Source organism: Telmatherina bonti (assembly GCF_933228915.1).
Source record: "Telmatherina bonti genome assembly, chromosome: 1".
Taxonomy (NCBI): domain Eukaryota; kingdom Metazoa; phylum Chordata; class Actinopteri; order Atheriniformes; family Telmatherinidae; genus Telmatherina; species Telmatherina bonti.
The window spans coordinates 27592614-27612171 of record NC_136619.1 but is presented as its reverse complement, the minus strand read 5'-3'; the positions used below and the strand labels follow the sequence as shown (position 1 = coordinate 27612171).

Genomic DNA, 19558 nt, shown 5'->3' with positions numbered 1-19558 from the left:
TGCTAACCTATTATAAGGCAAACACAGTCTTGATCGTTTCCATATTATTTCCTGATGGCCCTCAAAATTTACGATGCTATACATTACCAGGTTATGAAATCTTAAAGGTTAACAGAATTTGATGTATTGCTAACCTATTATAAGGCAAACACAGTCTTGATCAACTAAAGTATTTTGGTCATTTGTTTACATTAACAAACCTGTCTCCCTTGCATAATCTTCACACTACTATTAATTGTATTTACAATACTATAACAAGTGACAAATGACATGAAGTATCACCTTTAATAAAATTAAGTTACATTCAAGGTGCCTTTCCATGAGAAATTATTTTTCCTGGTTGCACAAACATAACAGATTTCAGGTTCACAGGTTTTTCCTAAAGCAGAGGAATTAGACTGTGTCAGGACACATGGCAACGGTTCAACTAAATCACGTACAAGTGACCTCCTTAATGGAAGCATATGTAAAGTCGGTCATTTCCAGATGTACTTGCTAAATTTTTGCACACTCTGGAGGATATACTAAAACCATTGAGTATTGCTTAAGCAAGTGTATTTTTCTAGGTTTAATTACAAAAAATTGTAAACACATGCAATGGCATTTAAAAACTGAATGAGGAGCACTTTGGAGTGTCACAAAAAAGAAAAATTTAATAGGCCATTAGCAAAGTCCTTGGCAATTGAATTGTATTCCCACTCTTGTTAAAAAAAATAAAAAGAAAAAAACAAAACAAAACTTCCATGTAAGAGTCCCAACAATATGTTAGAAAGGCATAATACCAAATTAGTCTCTTGATAAATACCTCAGGAAGCATTTGTTTATCTCAAGCAGAAGCAAAGATTACCTAAAACACAATCATGTTTTGTCCCCAAAACAAAAGATGACTTCATCTTACAAGTTCAGATGTGAGTCTTTCAGACAACTCCATGATAAACGGCCTCAGTAATGATGGTAACAAAACCCAATGCTCAATGCAGTGAATGTCACCTATACTGCCATAATTCAGACCCATTAGCAAATTTATAGCAGCTTAGGAAAATGCCACAAAGTTTACTTTGCATTTTGTAACATTGTTCAGAATTAACCATTAGTTGCAATGTTTGTTTGTCAAAATAGTCCACGACACAGAAAATTAACCCTACAAATTAAACATTGCTTAAGAATTTCAAACTATTTCATTAAGAGAGACCTTGATTGCAGAGGTGGGTCTGGATTTTTTTTTAATAAGTTACAGCTGTATGAGTTTCTATTCAAAGAATGTCGTTGTTCGGATTTCTTTTCCCATAATCCACAGCCCGATCTCCCTGCATGTCCCGATCGTCATCATCTACGGTAGAAAAAAAAAACAAAAAGGAAGAAAGAAAGCATTAGACATTATGCAAGGTAGAGAGGGTGGAGGAGGGTAGTGTGTAATTTACTAAATATATCAATTTAATCAAGCAATATTTTTCACATCTGTATAGCACATTAGCTTTTTTCCAATCTATACACAACAAGGAATTCACATTTTGTATAAAAAAAATCTCCATACTTGTTATAAAGCAAAGAAACTCAAAATCAGAAACAGAATAGCCACATTTGTAAATAATAAATCCAATAAATAAAACAAAAAAACATCATCTGATGAGTGGGATGTCTGGAAGAATGAAATTGTGTTTTTTAAGATGGATGACAAAAAAAATTCAATGAGTAGAAAGCACCCTAAATATAAAAGAAAATAGTTGAAAAAAATGGCAGGAAACAATCTCAGTAAATAAATGTGGACATGCATTTCAATGCTTCAAGAGAACAGATACATTCAGGAGCACAGTGAGCTATATATAACTACTGGTCAGGATGTGGGTCAGATGTTTGGTGGGCACAGACAGGTGGGTTAGCTAAAAAGAGGCACAACAGAAAAAAGTAGATGGCAACTGAATTACTCTCACAGAACCTCAAGTTAAATCGTCTGGTTTCCATTTACATCACGACAAAGTTTAGTGAAGATGTTACTTTGCCTTGAAATAAACATATAATCCTAAATGGCATTCATGCTCTGACACATAAAATAGTTTTGGCATAATTTATGAATATATGTCTGAATGGTTATTTTGAGGTCTAAACTCAGGGTACTGTGAGCTACTTGGGACAAATACAGTGGAGCAGCAGCAGAACAGGGGTGGAGGGAGGGAGCAAGGGAGGAATGGTGGATACGCAACTGGACAAGCAGTCCACAGTCCCCCAACCTGGCTCACCTTGAACGTCTTCCTCCCCACCATCACCATCCTCTTCCTCATTGTAGGCCAGCTCGGCCTGCTTGTCGGCCTCATACTCACCAACGTTCCCATCATCCCCATTGTAGTCCGCTAGCTTAGAGCCGTGTTGCGGATCTACTGGGGACTCGTTCTCATCAAAGAACCGGCCTGCAGGAGGCAGAGAAGGGCCTCATCAGGAAGGGAGGGAAGCAGAGGCAGTTGTAGGGAGACAGGGAGGTGAAAACTGCATATTGAATGCATGAAGGAACAAGTGACTGCATGAAGAGGATGACAAAAGAAAGAGCCTGAGGTGAATATGCAGAGGCAGTGTTTAAATTTGGAGGCAAGAGTTTCAAAGGAGAGCGCCAATAGGAAATAAAACTCTCTGTACTGACAGACTATTGAAATTCCCAAAAGCACCAACATCTACAGAGTTATTTGTTGAATCATATGTATGGTCCAGTCAACCTAATGATGGTAAGATTAAATATCCAATAAACTCTGTATTTACTTTGATTTTGTTGGTACAGTAAAAATACTTTCAGGGCACATGTATAGAAAAAGCATTTATTATAGAATAGTCCTACAGATAATGTTGTTTTTCTTTTAGACAACCAAAACAGAGCGGTTTTTCCTATAAAGATCCACAAAGATTTGAAACAATGGTATGTATCTTCATTCTTTTTCTTAACTGCTTTGTCCAGTTCAGGATTGAGGGGAAGCTGGAGCCATTCCCAGCAATTAGCTGGTGAGAGGCAGCATACACCTTAGACAGGTTCCCAGTCCATAACAGGGTATTCATCTTAAGTGGGAGTAATTGGGACTCTAAAGACACTAAGGCTGGATGTTTCTATTTTAATAAAGTCTAGTGAGCATCTGGTCCTGGCAAAGATGTAGTTGGCACCATTTTGGCATAAATAAACAAATACAAATTAAAAGATATGAGAAGAAAAGGTAATGAGGTCATGGGGAGATTAGACATCCTTAGACAGCAGGGTAGCAGGTGGTGAGATGGGTGTATAAAGCCCCTTTGCAAACATGGGATACTTAACAATACTGGCTGCATCAATGTATTATTCAAAGGTGTTAATAATCTTCATGGGTTTGTTCAGACAAATGACAGTGACGCAGAAAGCCACAGAAAAAGTGCCATAATGTATGTGTGACAGCGCAAGAGTTGTCAATCCTGTTGTCATATAAGCCTCATAAAAGTAACACAGCTACATGAAAGATACTGGAAGTGTGTTGCAACACTTGAAAAATACTAACAGTGTTCATATTAAAGTTTACTGAAGAAGTGACAGCTTTTAAGGCAAGAGGGAGTTATTTGGAAAAAAATAAAACATTTTTTGTTGCTTCACCTGAGTTCAGTCCCTTCTGCTACCGCTGTGTATAGAGGATACCCCTGCAGTTAGAGCCAATGCACATTACATCACGCTGAGCTTTCTTCCCTTTAATTGGCTTAGAAAAAAAAAAAGGCTTTGGAGTTGTACTTAATACTAATGATTTACAGCACTGTTATTATTGATCAAACAATATAACCTGTAGGATTCCTCTATAAAGTGGATAAATATGATCCACCCTTACTGTGCATGTCTAACAGTCAACGTGGCTGCAACAATTTTTTTTTAGCTGTGTTGAAAGTGGTAAGTAAATGTCTCTGGACCTAACTCAGCTAGGTAGCTGTTAATACTTGTTATATAAAATGGTGCTCATTCAGACAAGATGCAGAATGCTTCAGTCTCTGCGAGATTAGTGGGAGGAGGTTTTCAGAAGATGAAGCAGCAAAACACAGAAAAAAGGAGAAAAGACTGTAGAGCACAGCAGAAACAATGCACTAGGAAAGGAAAACTCTGGGAGACGTGCGTCATTTGTCTCCTCTCCTCTACAACCAAGGCCTCGCTCTACTCTTTGAAACGTCTCCTACTCATATTTACAAGCTACTTGGATTCACAGGTGTATCCAGTATGCCACTGGCAAACTACTGTATTTTATGTGAATTCACTTTTCCCTCATTATGCTGGAGGAACTCACTTTGACGGTGGTGGACTGGCTGCACTGCAACTTGGTCTTTGGCTTGATGAGGCTGGATGGGGTTGGGCACCTGTGCAGCATTAGGGGGTAGAGGAATCCTTTTCAAGTGTTCGCTGTCATGCTTGACAAGATCAGGAGCTGACAAATGAAAAACATAACATGACATTATATATCATAGCAAGTGATTGCCTTTTACTATACTAGTTAAACTGTTTAAAAAAGTGTAAACCCTTTAACTTTTAAGTGCTTTAATGTAGCACCTAAAGATTGTTAAAACATAACATGAACATGAGAATTAACAAAAACAGAAACGCAAGCAACAAAACATGTAGCAGTAGAAAAGTTTTCTTATCATTCCCTCACATAAAATACAGTGAAAAACATAATTTAGGACACTAAATCTGTAAAGTTGCATCCCAGCAATAGATAAAGTATTAGCAATCCATAAGCCCTAAATACTATAAAAATAATAACACATGCATGCAGTGCATACTATACCTTGCAGATTTCTTTGCTGTTCTCCCAGCTCATCTGCTTTAATACCTGCTTTATTATCTTCTTCAAACACAACTGGTTTGTCTGGCTGTTTGAGGACCCCAGGGTGCGCGATCACGGCAGCTCGGCCATCCCCTCTGTCCTGCTGGAGTCTTGGCTGGTCAAGTGCCATGCCTTGGCCTCCGGGACCATCAGCTGCTCCGAGTCCATGATCAGCACCTGCTCCCACCATGTCAGCGACCTCACCGTGCTTCAGAGTTATTGCTGGTTTCTTCAAGGCTGTAGGCAAAATAACAAAAGAGAATGCTCAGAAATTAGGTACATTTCCTTAAGTGTTATTTTGCAATGACAAAAGCTGCTTTTCTTTTTTAAAAACATCACTTTTGTTATGTCAAAGTCATAGCAGTCTTTAATATCAGTCTATTGTTTTAGTCTCCTGAGAAGTTTGCAAGTTTAAATGGCAGTGAATGCATTAGATGCTGGAAGAAAAATGTATCACTGGTCTACACTGAGAAAATGACTGGAATTATCATTGTTTACTTTTACATGCCACTTATAATTAAGAATACATTTCACTGTCTTCGCATATTTTCTGCTTATTAATACAATGAGTTTGGCAAAACAAATACTCCTGAACATTTAGCTTCAAAACTTACCAAACTGCACTTCATCTATTTTTCCTACTTCACTGTCTTCAATACCAGGCATGCCAGCATCACTGCCAGGTTTACCCATCTCTTCTGTGACAGAGCAAAGATAGTGAGATGTAGGCAGGAAATAGACGAGCATTCAAATAGGATGGAAAGTTCTCTGATCTACCTAAATAACAACAAACGCACAAGGTGGACAGTAAATACCATGCAGATTTAAAAAAAGTGACTGGAAAAAGACCAACACAAGTAACTGGTGTCTACAGTTTTCTCAGAGATACTAAATTACATTTAATTTGCAAGTAATGGGTGAGATATCACAAAAACGAGGGAGCGCACTACATGATTAGACTGACACAATACGCCTACAGTACCTTTTAGATCTGACCGTCTGTCATGTCGTTGAGTCGCCACTGCATGGCGCTCTCCAGCCACGTCCATGCCAGGTCCTCCACCTATATGCTGGCCTATCACGACCCCCTTTTGGCCATCCAAGATATTCTAAAGAATAGCCAAGAGAGATTATGAAAAATAGAGTAAACACAATTTACAGGAATAGAGATGGGGAAATAACTGGGTTTGGATGTCACTGCCCTTAAATGTACCAAATATCCAAGAAGAATGAATAAATACAATGAGGATCAAAGGGTTGGGATTATCGGACACAAGCTTTTATCGCTTACTTAAAGTAGTCAAAATAAACGTACCTGTCTTAGCTTGGATGCTTCTTCTTCCATGGTTTTTTTTGTTTCTTCATACTCATTTTTCAGTTGTGTGATCTGACGTCCACACTGTAAACTAGTCAACACAATCTCATTGTAAGTTTCACCTCCACAATCAAGGATTATTTCAGTGATTTGTTCAAACAACGCATTTTAAAAAACAAAAAAAATTCTCATCTAACAGCATCTATATTTAAAAGCATTTCATCTCAGTGAAATCACAGAAATACTGAAGTATAAACAAAGAACCAGGAAACAACCAGGACACAGTCTGTGGGTTAATGCTCAGAGCAGGGAATTCCTGATCCAGAAAGTAAAAGTCCTGTTCGACCAGTCACCAAACGAGCTGAATTTAGTGAGCAGAGTTTATTTGCCAGGTAAACAAGCCTGTTAGTGAAAATGCCCGTTCTAAATGTACAGGTAGATCCAAAAACATGGCAGGACTTTTACTTTCTGGACCAGGAATTGCCACCTCTGCTAATGTTACATAATTTACCCAACAGGTGAAACCAATAGCCAATAGAACGAAGTATTATCATGGTTAATAACGTTTCTAGGTATAGAGTTCAGTGTTTGGCATTGTGGGGTAGCACTCTTACACAGCTTTTACCACTGCAGTTTTTGCCTATTACAGTACACTGATTACATTATATGAAATGTTTTTCCCCCTTTTATCATCACACTCCCATACTTCTGAATTGTAGAGCTGCTTCTTGAACTTGCGTACCAGACAAGTGTGTACAACATTAAATCAAATTAGCGATATCTTCTTTTGGACCCATGTTATGATTATGGTAATGTATTAGTGCGAGGTTCTTCTTCTTTGTGCCTGTGGCTGGTAAAGAATCTGTCAGAGGCTATCTTTCACTGAAAGTAGCTGGCATGTGTTTATAGTTAGAAGACATTTATAGCCCAGTAGAGATATTCCACAATCACAAGTCTTAACTATTTCAGATAGTGAAAACTTACAAATTATAACTATGTGAATGGCTAATTAAATTTACCCAAGTTGCCACCAAGTATTATCTCTGTGTGAGGAAACACTGATGCAACAACATTCAGAGGCAATATGTTCATGGGATGCCATTAACTCAGACAAGAGTTTTTATACATATATTATATATATACACATACCTCTCATACTCCAGTTTTTTCTCCAAGGTAGTGCTATTTTTCTTCACTTCTCTTAGCTGCTCTTCTTGCTTCATAAACTCTTGCTTCAGCTCCTTTAGCTGCTCTGTTTACAACAACATACCAAACACATTCATCAACTCATGGGATATTGAAGTACCTCTAATTTCAATACTTTCTGTATCAGGATCTGCTTGACAGTGCCCTCTTTTAGAGCGTCTTACCTTTCAGTCTTTGTATCTCTGTCATTTGAGCAGTGACATCATTCTGAAACTTCATCTGTGACAAGAAGACAAAAAAAGTTGTTACAGCCAAGAAATAGCCAAATATGTTTTGACTTCTGTACAAACATGTACCAAAGTTTATTACAATCAGCTCCAGCATGTCTCTAATCTGAGTACAAAATATCATCAGCTCCAGAGGAAGCCAGAGGAACCAGTTTTTCATGACTGTCTGGAACAGGCATTACTCAGCACAACACTTTATATTAGTAATTTGGGATGGTAGACATTCCCTCAATGATTGGTATGTGATCTCAAGCTGAGAAGTAAGGTTCTGTGCAAGTAACTAAAAATGATAGTACTTCATTTCAAAGAGGAGGAATTTCTGTAATATGTAGAAAACCAGTCAGGCAGATGTTCATAATTCCCCCCAACCACTGACAGCAGGCTTGCCTGTAATTACATTTTATCACACTCAGTGGCCAGGAAAGTAAAACCCTACGTACACAGGAAGGTAATCCAGTGCAACAGCTGTGCAATAAAGAGTACTAATATGATACTTAAAATGAATCCTGTATCCCTGGAAATGTTTGCTGCCCTCAGTTTTACAATTCAGCAAGAATCGTGAGAAAGTCCACAGACTGCTGTGACATTATGATTATGACTCCCAAAAATATAAGAGAAGGAGCAACACAATCATTTTGCTCCCTCCTAACTGGATAAAGGAATTGCTTTATTCCACATTGTTCAGGCGACTATGATTTTCCTCTTTCTGTGTGCAACGTTGATCCTTGTTGGAACAGGGTTGGGCTGTTGAAGGGAACAGCTATTACTACGGACAATTACTGTCAGTGCAAGTAAGATTTCAGAAACAGAAAGATATGCATGGATATTTATGACAGAGAATCTCTGAACTTAGACTCTTCTGTTCTTCAATCTGCATGTCTCAGTTTACAAGACAGCACCAATTAATTTGTATACTTGACAGTGTGTGCAGGATGAATGGCAAAAGGCTGAATACAAATAAAACTGGAAAAAATTATTTGTTTTATTTTGACTGAGATGATTTGATGACAGGATAAAGAATTCACATCACACTGATATTATTTTTATTTAAATAAAACAAAATATGAATGTGTCTTAAATTATTTCTTTTTTAATAATTAATGTTGGGTTATTTTCATTAAAAGAGAAGTAAATTTGAAACTCTTCTAGCTGATTTTGATTTCCTTGTTTGCTTAGCATGTTGATTTATGCTTCTACAAGCCGGCAGCATTTCTTTGCTTATCGTTCACTTATTAACGGTCATTTATCTGAAGAATCGTTAAGGAAATTTAATGTGCTGCTGCTTAAGGCAGCCCAGAAGAAAATGTTGACAAGTTTCCTCATGATTTTCCAGGAAGTCCATGTGTTTGTCAAGTCTACAAGCATTGGTTATTATTAGATATACATAACCTTAAGGCTGTTAGGGATAACTCATCTGCTGCATCTAGTAAAAAGGGTACATTTCATTAATTCATCTCAAGTTTAATTACCACATTCTTTGAGCCCTGCTGACAAACCAGTAGCACTTGGGGACTAAATCTGCCAATCCAAATCAGAAACTGGAATTTTGGTATGTGTTGTTTTACCAATCTTGCAAAAATAAAATGACAAGACAGGCAGGATGCAAAATAGAGAACAAGCAAGTTTAAATGGGTGTTTTAAATACAAAAGTAATAAATTAAATACAGACTGGAACTACAGCAGAGAAGAGGCATTGTGGAGTATATAGATGTGAATACTCAAAATAAATTAACTTTTAAAAATATGTGTAAAAAAAACCCCAAAACAAATGAATAAAATAAAAAACAATGGAATGCAAAATACAAGGCAATCGAGTTTAATATGCTTCCATTTGTGGATGCAACAATGTCCGCTCTTTTAAGTTCTATTCTAAGTTATATAAGACTTAAGTGAGCCATGATTCTTTATTCTCTGGGGTAAAATAAAATGAAAGGTGGAGAAGACCTCAGGAAAAAGCAGCTGAGGTGGGTGAAACTGTGAAAATGAATGAGTTTCAAGTCAAAACCAGGTTACTCCAAACCAAATCCTGATAGCAATAAAACTGGGATATTTTGGTTTGTACAATCTGGGTGTTTTGTTGTGCTGGAAATCTTGTTACATCAGTCTAATGCAAGCTGAAAGGAGCCACGGGGGAAATCGATGCTCTTGTGCAGAAGCATTTAACTTAGATTACTCTGCCAAAGGAGACACAAAGTCACAGTACAAGTTTAGAGCCTGTAATGCCTTCCTCTGTTATTTTTGAAAGTAATCCTTTTCAACTTTTGGTGGTCTCCATCAAGGTTTCACACAACTTCTCTCCCACCAAAGATTAAAGAAATTATACTGAGCATAAATCCAGTTTTACAATTACAGTTTTCTTGTGTTTTAAGTGGCACTGTAAAGCTAAGCAAACAGGAGGCATTTGGGAGAACATGACATTTGGTTTCCCATGTGACAATAAATAAAAAAAATCCCTCACAATTTAAATATTGGGACAAATTAACATGATTGTATTTCCTTGTTAGGCTTCCTGATTTGACTGACTGACTCAAGAACAAGAAAGTTTCTTTATGTAATCTCCATCTGTATTTACCTTGCATACACATCACCTCCTTAACAAATACTGTATCAGTTAGTCATAAAACACACAGACTTGGAAATTACTTTACCACAGGGTTTGGTCCTGGCTGAAATGTTTGGTTACCTGTTTCTATGTGCAATATGACTTGCAGCTTCTGACCAGCTCTCAGTGTAAGAAATAAATAAAAAGGATTAAAATAAAACTGAAAAGGTGCTACTTGGATCTGCTCCAAACTTAACAGAACATAACACTTAGGTTAGGATCCGGGGAAGTAAAAGCTAAGTTTACCTTATCATCACTGCACTTTTTAATAAGCACGTCTCGGGCCTGGAGCTTGCCTTCCAGGACGCTGTAGTCCCCATCCTTCTGGTCGATCTGCTTCCTGTGCGTGTCCACCTGCACCATCAGCTCCGAGTTCCTCTTTTCCAAGCGGCTCCGCGCCGCGTCCGTGCGTTTCACCTGCGTCTGCACCTCCGCCAGCTCATCCAGCAAGCGACCGTGCTTGTTGGACACCGTCCAGTAGTTGAAAGACAGTATGGCAATGATCACCATCAAAAAGATGAGGATGAAGGACGGGATGCGGCCTCCCCGTCGGTTTGCACCAAACCCAATCATTTCAAAAAAAAAAAAAAAAAAAAAAAAAAAATCTAATGTTACCTCAGGTTGTTACCGCAACCTACTGAGCTCTGCGCGAGTTTTCTCCAAAGATAATATACATCCGTATACGTGACATGCCGTGGTTATGTGGCCACTGTCGGGAAACACAAACGCTACTCGCGCACAGTCATTCACGTTAAAGGCTTTTCACATTTCTAGAGATATTTACTCTCCTACTCCTTTCCGCACAGTCTGCATCTTGTCTGTGATGTGTCCAACGTTGGTCGGTGAGCTCCGTCCGCGGGGACGTGGCCTAGCCCAGCTGGCGACGGTAAACACAGAGGACGAGACGAGACGTGGCCGGCAACACGACGCCGTGGCGCTCAGCTTTACTGCCCCATAGAGCTAACACATGGATTTTACTTATAAATAACCTCTCTCTTTCACGCTGACGGACTACTGGCTCTGAAAGCAGGAGTATCCCCGTTTACTAAAAGTGCCACCAAAGAGCAGCACCGCGGATCACAGACTCTGACCTTACGTTGACGTTAGCACCCATTAACGTCAAGCTAATCACTCTACGCTAGCTAGATGCCTCGGATGCGAGACCATTATCAGCTACTATCAGAGAAAAGGGACGTTTCCTTTAACAGAGGACGATGCAGTCCTTGTAATATACGTAAACCAAAATCTATAAAACACTGGGTGCATGCTTTGAGTCACACTCTTGACGATACACTACCTATCAAACATCCGAAACGCGAAGTGTGAAGTTAGCAGCGGTTAGCGCGCATGATTTCCGCTTTGGGCTACTGAACATGCGCAGATTTATTAAAATAAAAACAAGTCCTCATTCAGATTTATCAACATGTAGAGATGGAGATTGTAGTATCATTGCGTTTAGATGTCAGTCATGAAATTTAGTTTTATGTTTTAGACTAAAATCTGCTTTCCGATTTTGTGGTGAAATAATGTACTACCTGATGTAAACTACAGTTCAATTGACAAGTTTACGATGTAAAAACCGGAAGTGAGAAGGAGATGGGTAACAGAAAAACAACTTTACAGTCTAAAACAATAATAATACTAATAATAATTTTATCATCATTATTATTATTATTATTTATAGACTGTTAAGTATTATGTTTAGTCATTATTTAGTCTGCCTTTTTATAAAGATAAAATGTTTATGTATACTATCCATAAGGGTAAAGCAGCAGTCCTCAGAAGCCACATGTGGGATCTGAAATTGAATACAAAAAACATTCCTCACTGCAATAAAGTCCATTTGTTTTAAGACAGTGGTCTACACAATTAAGTGATCAAAATAATAAATGAACAAATGGAAAGACTCTTTGAAATTCTGTTCAGTAATTCAGCGGCATAAAAAGTCAAACACTGTTCTGAGTTTGCACCAACCCTTATAGTCTTCTTTTTCATTTGATCAAAACTCTAACAGACACACTTAGATTTTTTTGAAATATTGGTTTAGAATTATCCAGCTCTTATCCTGGATTTATCCTGCAGTCTGTAAGTTGGAAATTTGTGAACCTTTACTAGGAAAAACATTTCATTTACTTCCAGGTTTGTTTCTTTGTTTTATTCTTCTGTTTCGTTTTTTTAAATAAAGATTTCAGTGAGTATAAAATACAACAGCAAGTCCAGCATCATCAAGAACTAAAAATGAAAAAGAAAAAAAAGAGAGAAATTCTGACATTTATACCAAGTGTCTTGTGGTGTCTTTTGTTTATTGTATCCGAACTCGGTCAGTTTTGTTTTGATTAAATAAATGACCAAAAAAAAAAAAAAAAAAAAAAAATAGGAACACGTGCCACAATATACAAATGCATATTTTATTGTAACACTGATAAGAATTGTAACACAATGAGGTAAGTTAAACAATCCACATCTGTGATGTTCTTGAACCACAAAATATTCACCACCCTATCAGCAATAACGCCACAAACTCTGCAAACAATGGCAAATAATGCCCTGTCAGTTAAGTTCACAGTTTAAAACAAATGTTTTTCTCTGCTTCTTATGAGAACAAGAGGAACACTGACAACACAATTTCCCTTGTGTTTCAATCACAGATCCAAACTTACCAGCTGGGTTTGTTTTTTTTGTTTGTTTTTTTTTTATGTAGAGATGAAACTTGGTAGAAAAGATCCCCTGAGGGAAAAACATTCTTGTTTGTTTATCTTTTTAAATTAATAATATTCTTTTTTTTTTTTATCTGTTTGTTTTTATTTCTTTTTAATGAAAAGAAGCCACTACAGACACTGGCAGGCTCTGTCTGAGTTTGCTACCATTTTGCTGATGACTTGGCACAGTCTCACAGGGCACTAGGAGCAATATGACAGCATTGCAGTTGATTTGCACTGCAGTCATGCTGTACAAAACCACCTTATAACATCTGGAGAGTTGTTAATTACTCTGAAGAAAGCTTCCGCACAGGACAGAATAATCAGCACCCTGGAACGTTCTCAGAGTTTTCACCCGAGTTGTTGTTGGGAGAACGGTCAGAGGATGGTTTCTCTGCACTCAGCAGAAGGAGAGCCCTGTGGGTCTGTGGAGGAGCTGGTTGTTTGTGGGAGATGTTTTGGACGGCGCATAGAAGGAGATGGGGAGGAGCTCAAAGCACCACAGCTCTGAAGGTGAAGGTCCTCATGGTCACGCTTCCTGGGACTGCCTATGGTGCGTTGGGTCATCACCTGGCAGCAAAAACACCATGAAACAACAAGAGATATTTGGGTAATTTTTAACTGTAATTCATATGAATTGAAATACACAGCTTGAGTAAATCTTAGTCATCATATATGTGAGGTGAGATTCAATTCAATTCAACTTTATTTATATAGCGTCAAATCACGGCAATGCCATCTCAAGACGCTTTTCAGACAGGAAAATAAACATAATGACAGCCAATTCATAATAGCCTATATAAGGAAACCAATAGATTGAGTTGGAAGCTCCAACTCAATCTCCCATCCTGAGCAAAAACATTGGCGACAGTGGGAAGGAAAAAACCCGCTTTTAACAGGAAGGAAACCTCTGGCAGAACCCGGCTCAGGACAGGCAGCCATCTGCCTCTGTTGTGTGGGAGGAAGAGGATAGTAAGACAACAGACAACAGGAACTGCTAATACCAGCCAGGGAGACCTGCTGTGTTTATTTGTTTTTAGTGTGTAAAGGCCTAAAAAAAAAATCACAGTTCAACTAGTATGCCATTGATTTAAAGTGAATTTGATCAGCACTGTAGACCAGAGTTCCCCAACCTTTGAAACTGTGTCATCGGTGCCTGATTTATTACAAACATTTTCAGATTTCAAACATTTGAAAAGAACATATTTCAAACTACATGTCTTATCCTTATCCTCCAAACCTTTCCAGAACAGGAAAAGTTTGTAAATATAATCTTTATCAGTGCATTGAACGAAAGCAGCTACACTCTCAAAAATAGAAGTACAAGATAAGGACATTTCTGTACCTATAGGTACATTTTAAAGAGATGTTCTCTCAAAAGTACAATACTGGTCTTTAAGAGACCAGAAGCACACATTCAGAGTACGAAAAAGGGTTCAAAGTGACATAAAGTACAAATTTGTACCATTTTGACCATAAGGGTACCTGCAGCATTGAAAAATGTAATGTTAATGGCTGTAATGTTACAAACTAGAGCAGGGTTGAGTGATGACAGTAGTACTACTTAACAGTCATTTACTACATCAGACAATGAAGGTCAGATGCTGCAAACTAAGGGTATGTCTGGTCAGTATTTTGAGTTTTTGAAGATTATTTCTAGATTAAAGATAAGGTAATATTGCTAAGTGGAATGGACCAGGCCTAGAGCTGTGGAAAACATAAAAAACATAACTTGAAAAGGTGAGGTTGAACTTGATAAGGTACTAAAATAGACCAGAACTGAAGGGTACAGAAATGTCTCTCAAAAGAGTACACCCCCAGCGACAAGCATTTGTACCTTTTTAGGTACAAGCTGGTACCTCTATTTTTGAGTGTGTAACATCTACTCACATCTGTGGATTCATTCAGCTGGATTGAAAATGAGTCTCTAAGCTTTCTCATAGGTTGTTCAGCAACATCTAATCCTATTTTATCCACCATGTAAAGTTTTTCTGCTGTGTTTTTGTCCATCATCATCTGTGGCAGAACTTCAGCAGGAAGAGGTCTTTGAAGGAGGTGAAGATTTTTTGGCCTCAGCCACAAACAAAGACACTACAGAAAAGGCCTTCGAGGCGTCTGATGATGTGATGGAGGATTCACTCATCATGTCTTGTGATGACCTGAACTCAGATAATTTCTTAAAATAAATTCAGGTAACTTACCATCATGACAGGTGTGCTTTCTAGTGTGTGCAGATTAACATGTTCTGGCTTCATGCTGCTGTCAGCTGGTTTATGCACATAAATAACATAATTCCATTCATGGATGTAAAGCCCAATAAAACATTTTCACTTAAATAGGACAGAATTTTTCACACTCTACTGTCACCTTATTTGGTCCTGGACTATGTTTTCAGCAGTATTGCTACAGCACCATGTTTCACGTTTAAACTGATAAATGATTTATGTTATCTGATGTAATGTTATCTCATATGAGCCACAATGCGTAAAAACAGAACAAAAAAAAGGTATGCAGGGGAGCTTTTTGTTTTGTTTGATTTTTACAACAAATTAAAATAATTATTAAACAAACAATTTAGTTTCTAAACTTGCTGATTTGCCTGATTATCATAAATTTGACATGAATGTTACTTTCGTTGTTAATTTGCTGTTTTCTCACCGGAGTTTCTCCATGTATTCCTATTTTTGAAACAGTGTTCTTGACAAGGGATTACAGTTTTCTAAATTTCACTAAAAAGCCAATCATGGGCTATCATTCACTGCCAGACTCTCTTACCTGATCTATGACATTGGCACTGAATATAGCCTCTTCCATGTGCTTCTCATCTGACTTGATGACACACTTGATGTTGTTGACAACCTGCTGGACTTCAGGAGGTAGACTGCAGCTTGAGTGCTCCAGGAACTTGGCCACTAATATTTTGGTGTCTTTGTACATCTTAAGGTCAGCCAGGGAGTGTGGGCGCTCATGGGAGGAGCGTGTGTGTAGAGATCTGGGTTTTAGAAGGATGTCAACTTTCCTGCCCTCCTTCTGTTGTTTTGTGACAGGTATGTGACCAGGTTTAGTGCCAACCCCATCCACTGAAGTGTCTCTTGGCTCTAAAGAATAAACAAAAACTCTTGTAAATGATCACAATCTGGTTGAACGAAGGGGATTAGGCTGGCCCATAACAGAAAGCTCAAGAAACATGAGTAATAAAGACTGAGGTATTTACTTATAAGAAGTCTTCTTTCCAAAGAGGTTTAGCAATTTTCTACATCTTATTCACATGGTTAATTGAGAAAAAGGACATTTATAATTTAAGTTGAATGAACCAGCTGTCATTTTACTAAAATCTTGATATGTTGCTCAAATTCAAACAAATTTAAACAAACTGGTGGAGACATGTCTAGTTAGAAGGGTTTTGGTGGACTATTCCGCCCCTGTTGTCCTGCAACGATTGTTTTTATTAAAATACTTTTAAAAATATTTTTTAAATGTTGAATGTTTTGTGGTTCCCTTATACGAATTCTACATGTATATTTTATTCTGTGTGAAATCTGTGTCATATTCTGTGTTATTTCTCCCATCCAAAACTCCAGCAAACCCCTTGAGACTCTTTTAAGTCTGAAGGGGTTTCTATTTCCTGATTAAATTTCAAATTCAATGGAAGTTAATTATGAAAAATATTCAAATTTAGGGTTGCAAAGAACAAAAAAACATGAAATATTTTCATTCTCAGACTTGGCAGTGTTTACATAGCTGAAGCATGGCTTTTAGGTGATGAATAATTAAATAACTTTGACCTTGCTTGCATGAATATCTGTATATCAAACTGTACTGATGCAGTACTGTAAACCCAAGGAGCTCCACAAATCTGTTACGTTTCTAAGATAATAAAACAGGTCCAGTATTTTAAACTCATTTCAATTGTAAAGTGCAAGAATTTTGACTTGTCTGTGAATTTTTTTCATGTATTGTCAGAAAAATCACAACATGTGGGTACAGACTATGAGTCAACATCTACCAACCTGGTCAGAAAAATTTGTGAAATTAGCTTGCAATTTTTCAAAAGTTGTACACTTTGTTACAATGACAATACTATCTAACAAGACACATGAAATATAGGCTTTCTTATTTTCCATAATCTTCTTACCCTGTTCTGGAGATGTACGAGGTGTCTCCTCAGCAGAAGGGTTATTTGTAGGCGTGCAGCCACAATTTTCTCCTGTAGGGGGAGACAAAATCTTTCATTTAAGTGTTAAGGAGAAGCTTATCAGAGATCAATATACCAGACAGTGACAGAATGCTGCCACTAATGTTTAATTTGATTATAAATAAAACTGCTATTTATTCACTTTTTTGGCCATAAAATACAAGATAATGTCTTCAAATCTCTTGTTTTGTCAAGTTAACAGTCAAAAATACAGTTATAACCTACAGCACTATGAAACGGAGAAAAATCATAGATAATCATGTAAGATTATTAAGTATGAATCCTATATAACATATTAGTTACACATACTTCTTGTTGTTGTGGAGCAGGAGATAGGGTCACTGGTTGAACGAACAATACGCGCCAGTTTGCGGTACCTCCTGGCTGCTCTGAGCCCTCGAGGCCTCTCTGAGGGTGACTGGCCACTTTGAGATGAGGTAGAGGGGGGCTGTGATGCTGAGGAGGGGGACCAAACGCTGAAACACAGCCTGGGACCTCGTGGCCTGGAAGGAGGGGAAGGGGAAGGGGTGGGAGCCAGTGGGCTGAGGGCTGAAGTTCCACCAGAGGAAGCCACAGATGTGGGGGAGCAAGGCTGAGGTGGTGGGGGGATAGGGACAGGAAGAGTGAGCTTTCGGCTCATCATTCGTGCTTTTATGAGGGAGTGTGTTGGTGTCTTAGGTGGCTCCTCTGGTAAATGTTTGGCTGAGGCCAGTTCGTCACAAATGTGCATTGCAGCCCTGAGTTCCTCACATGGATGTGTGTTTTCCGTAGAGTCCTCCTGGTCCAAATTGCTAAAGTTTTCTGAGGACCAGTCCGGTGAGCGCTCCAGTGAGTCCTGGGTGTGTGAAGACTCGCTGTATCCAGTATCGCTTGGGCGTGAATCGGTGTTAGGCAAGCCACGATGGCGCCGTGAGGAGGCTCGCACACAAAGCTCCAGGCTGGTGCAGCTTCCGTCATTCGGAGCAGTGTGCAGCGTGCCGTAGGGAGAGGAGTCTGAGCCCTGGACCTCCAAAGAGCACAAATCCTCTGAGGAGCACGTCTGATCCTGATCGGCAACCTCTGATACCATTAATGATGCACTGTCCACAGAGGCTGAAAACACAAAAAGAAGTTTCCTCTCATGACTACAAGCAGACCAAGACATCCACCAACTTTTCCATTGTTCACAAAATCTTTTCCAACTGTTCTCACCCTGTGTGCTGAGTCCTGCAGTTGTATTTCTCTCACACAGACTGGACTCAGTGGCCTGCTGCTCTATGCTGGTGGTGACCTGTGAAGATGAAGATTTTAGTGAAGATTAATAAGAAAACAGACTCTCACATACATGAATATTGTGTAAAAGCTGTGAGACACCTAACCTTCAATGCATCTTACTGATCTGTAGAGGGCTCTAGGAGACTACGAGATACTAAAGATTATCTTTAAAATCTTTAAAATGTAGCATTACCAGAGCAGAAAACCATCATCACGTAATATTAAATAAGAAACTTCATATCTAAAGTACTTTTCAGAATTCAGGCTATGATACAGGAATGCTTTTATAACTTTGTTTATGAAGTCACACCAGGTTTTTCCCCTGAAGTTATCAGCTGAGTTTCTTTCACCCTCTCTTTGTTCTCTCACAGGCAATCGATCACTACCTGCCACCATTAGGAGTTCACAGAAACTGCTGCTGATCTATTTCAGGTCAATAAACCTTCTTTTGATCCCTATATGAAGAACGTGGTCTCTTACAGACAGCAAAACTGTTGAATTAGCATGAATAATGAAATAGTAGGCGTCTCAAAGTAGTTAATAATGCTGACTCAACAATAGAGGATGAAAAAGGTTTCATTTTCAGATTAGATTGTTATTTTAGGATGTGAACATCGAGATGCAGCAAAACCTTTGGCTGCCAATACAAACAAAAGAAAAAAGAGTTGGTCTTTTTAGCATGTCAGCAAGGTTAGTTTATGTGAAGTCGGATCCTGTAAGATGCATATCTGGAAGAAGTACGATCTAAACTGCAGCACACTGCACTTTTGAGAATCCTGAGATGAATTTAGACTGCCTTTAAATAATACCTAATTACTCAGGGCAAAATGACAATTTTCAAACAAACTGATTAACTGCTTAGATGAAAAAAAAAAAGAATGACTAGAAAAAACATGATAGTTCCTTCAAGGACAAAGTTGGGTGGTTTCCCCTCACCTGGCTTGCAGGAGTTTGACCCACCACAGATTCGTAGGGAGGAGGCAGATCGGTGGGATAAAGGATCCCCGGACTGTTAATAGGCACCCCATATATGGCACTGAAGGGAGAATGGGGAAAATCCAGATGCAGGCCTCTGCCAGGGATGTAAAAACAGAGTCTCACTCAAACAACAGACAGATTGAAAGGGCACTTCAAATTAAAATTATATAATTTTAAACTTAAACAAAAAAAAGCCTACATATCAGTCATTAGGAGTGGGAAAATCGAATCAAAAATTTGAAAATCAGGGTTTTTTTTGCTTCACAATTTTAAA

At 38.4% G+C, this 19558-nt stretch overlaps 2 protein-coding genes across 6 annotated transcripts in view; both read right to left on the bottom strand.

Annotated features, from left to right (window-relative positions):
* Positions 1-348: 348 nt before the first annotated feature.
* golm2 (golgi membrane protein 2) lies at positions 349-11463 on the bottom strand. 5 transcript variants are annotated; one of them, XM_079240745.1, is made up of 10 exons: positions 10405-11463; positions 7494-7548; positions 7273-7375; positions 6124-6214; positions 5791-5917; positions 5423-5506; positions 4770-5045; positions 4272-4409; positions 2238-2405; positions 349-1330 (listed from the first exon to the last, which is right to left on the bottom strand). In XM_079240745.1, exons 1-10 carry the CDS (start codon positions 10729-10731, stop codon positions 1254-1256), a joined length of 1446 nt encoding a protein of 481 aa, XP_079096871.1. In that variant the 5' UTR covers positions 10732-11463; the 3' UTR covers positions 349-1253. The 5 variants fall into 5 exon arrangements, with proteins under 5 accessions (XP_079096871.1, XP_079096873.1, XP_079096872.1 ...); XM_079240747.1 differs by having other exon boundaries at positions 2319-2405; XM_079240746.1 differs by having other exon boundaries at positions 5423-5503.
* Positions 11464-13235: 1772 nt separating this feature from the next.
* fam189a1 (family with sequence similarity 189 member A1) overlaps positions 13236-19558 on the bottom strand; it is a gene marked incomplete at both ends in the record, with an annotated part of 103032 nt that continues 96709 nt past the window's right edge. Inside the window, 6 exons of the mRNA XM_079242340.1 lie at positions 13236-13427; positions 15633-15955; positions 16993-17064; positions 17362-18144; positions 18244-18322; positions 19243-19378. Coding sequence (XP_079098466.1) covers positions 13236-13427; positions 15633-15955; positions 16993-17064; positions 17362-18144; positions 18244-18322; positions 19243-19378 — 1585 coding nt within the window. The remainder of the gene's footprint in view (positions 13428-15632; positions 15956-16992; positions 17065-17361; positions 18145-18243; positions 18323-19242; positions 19379-19558) is intronic.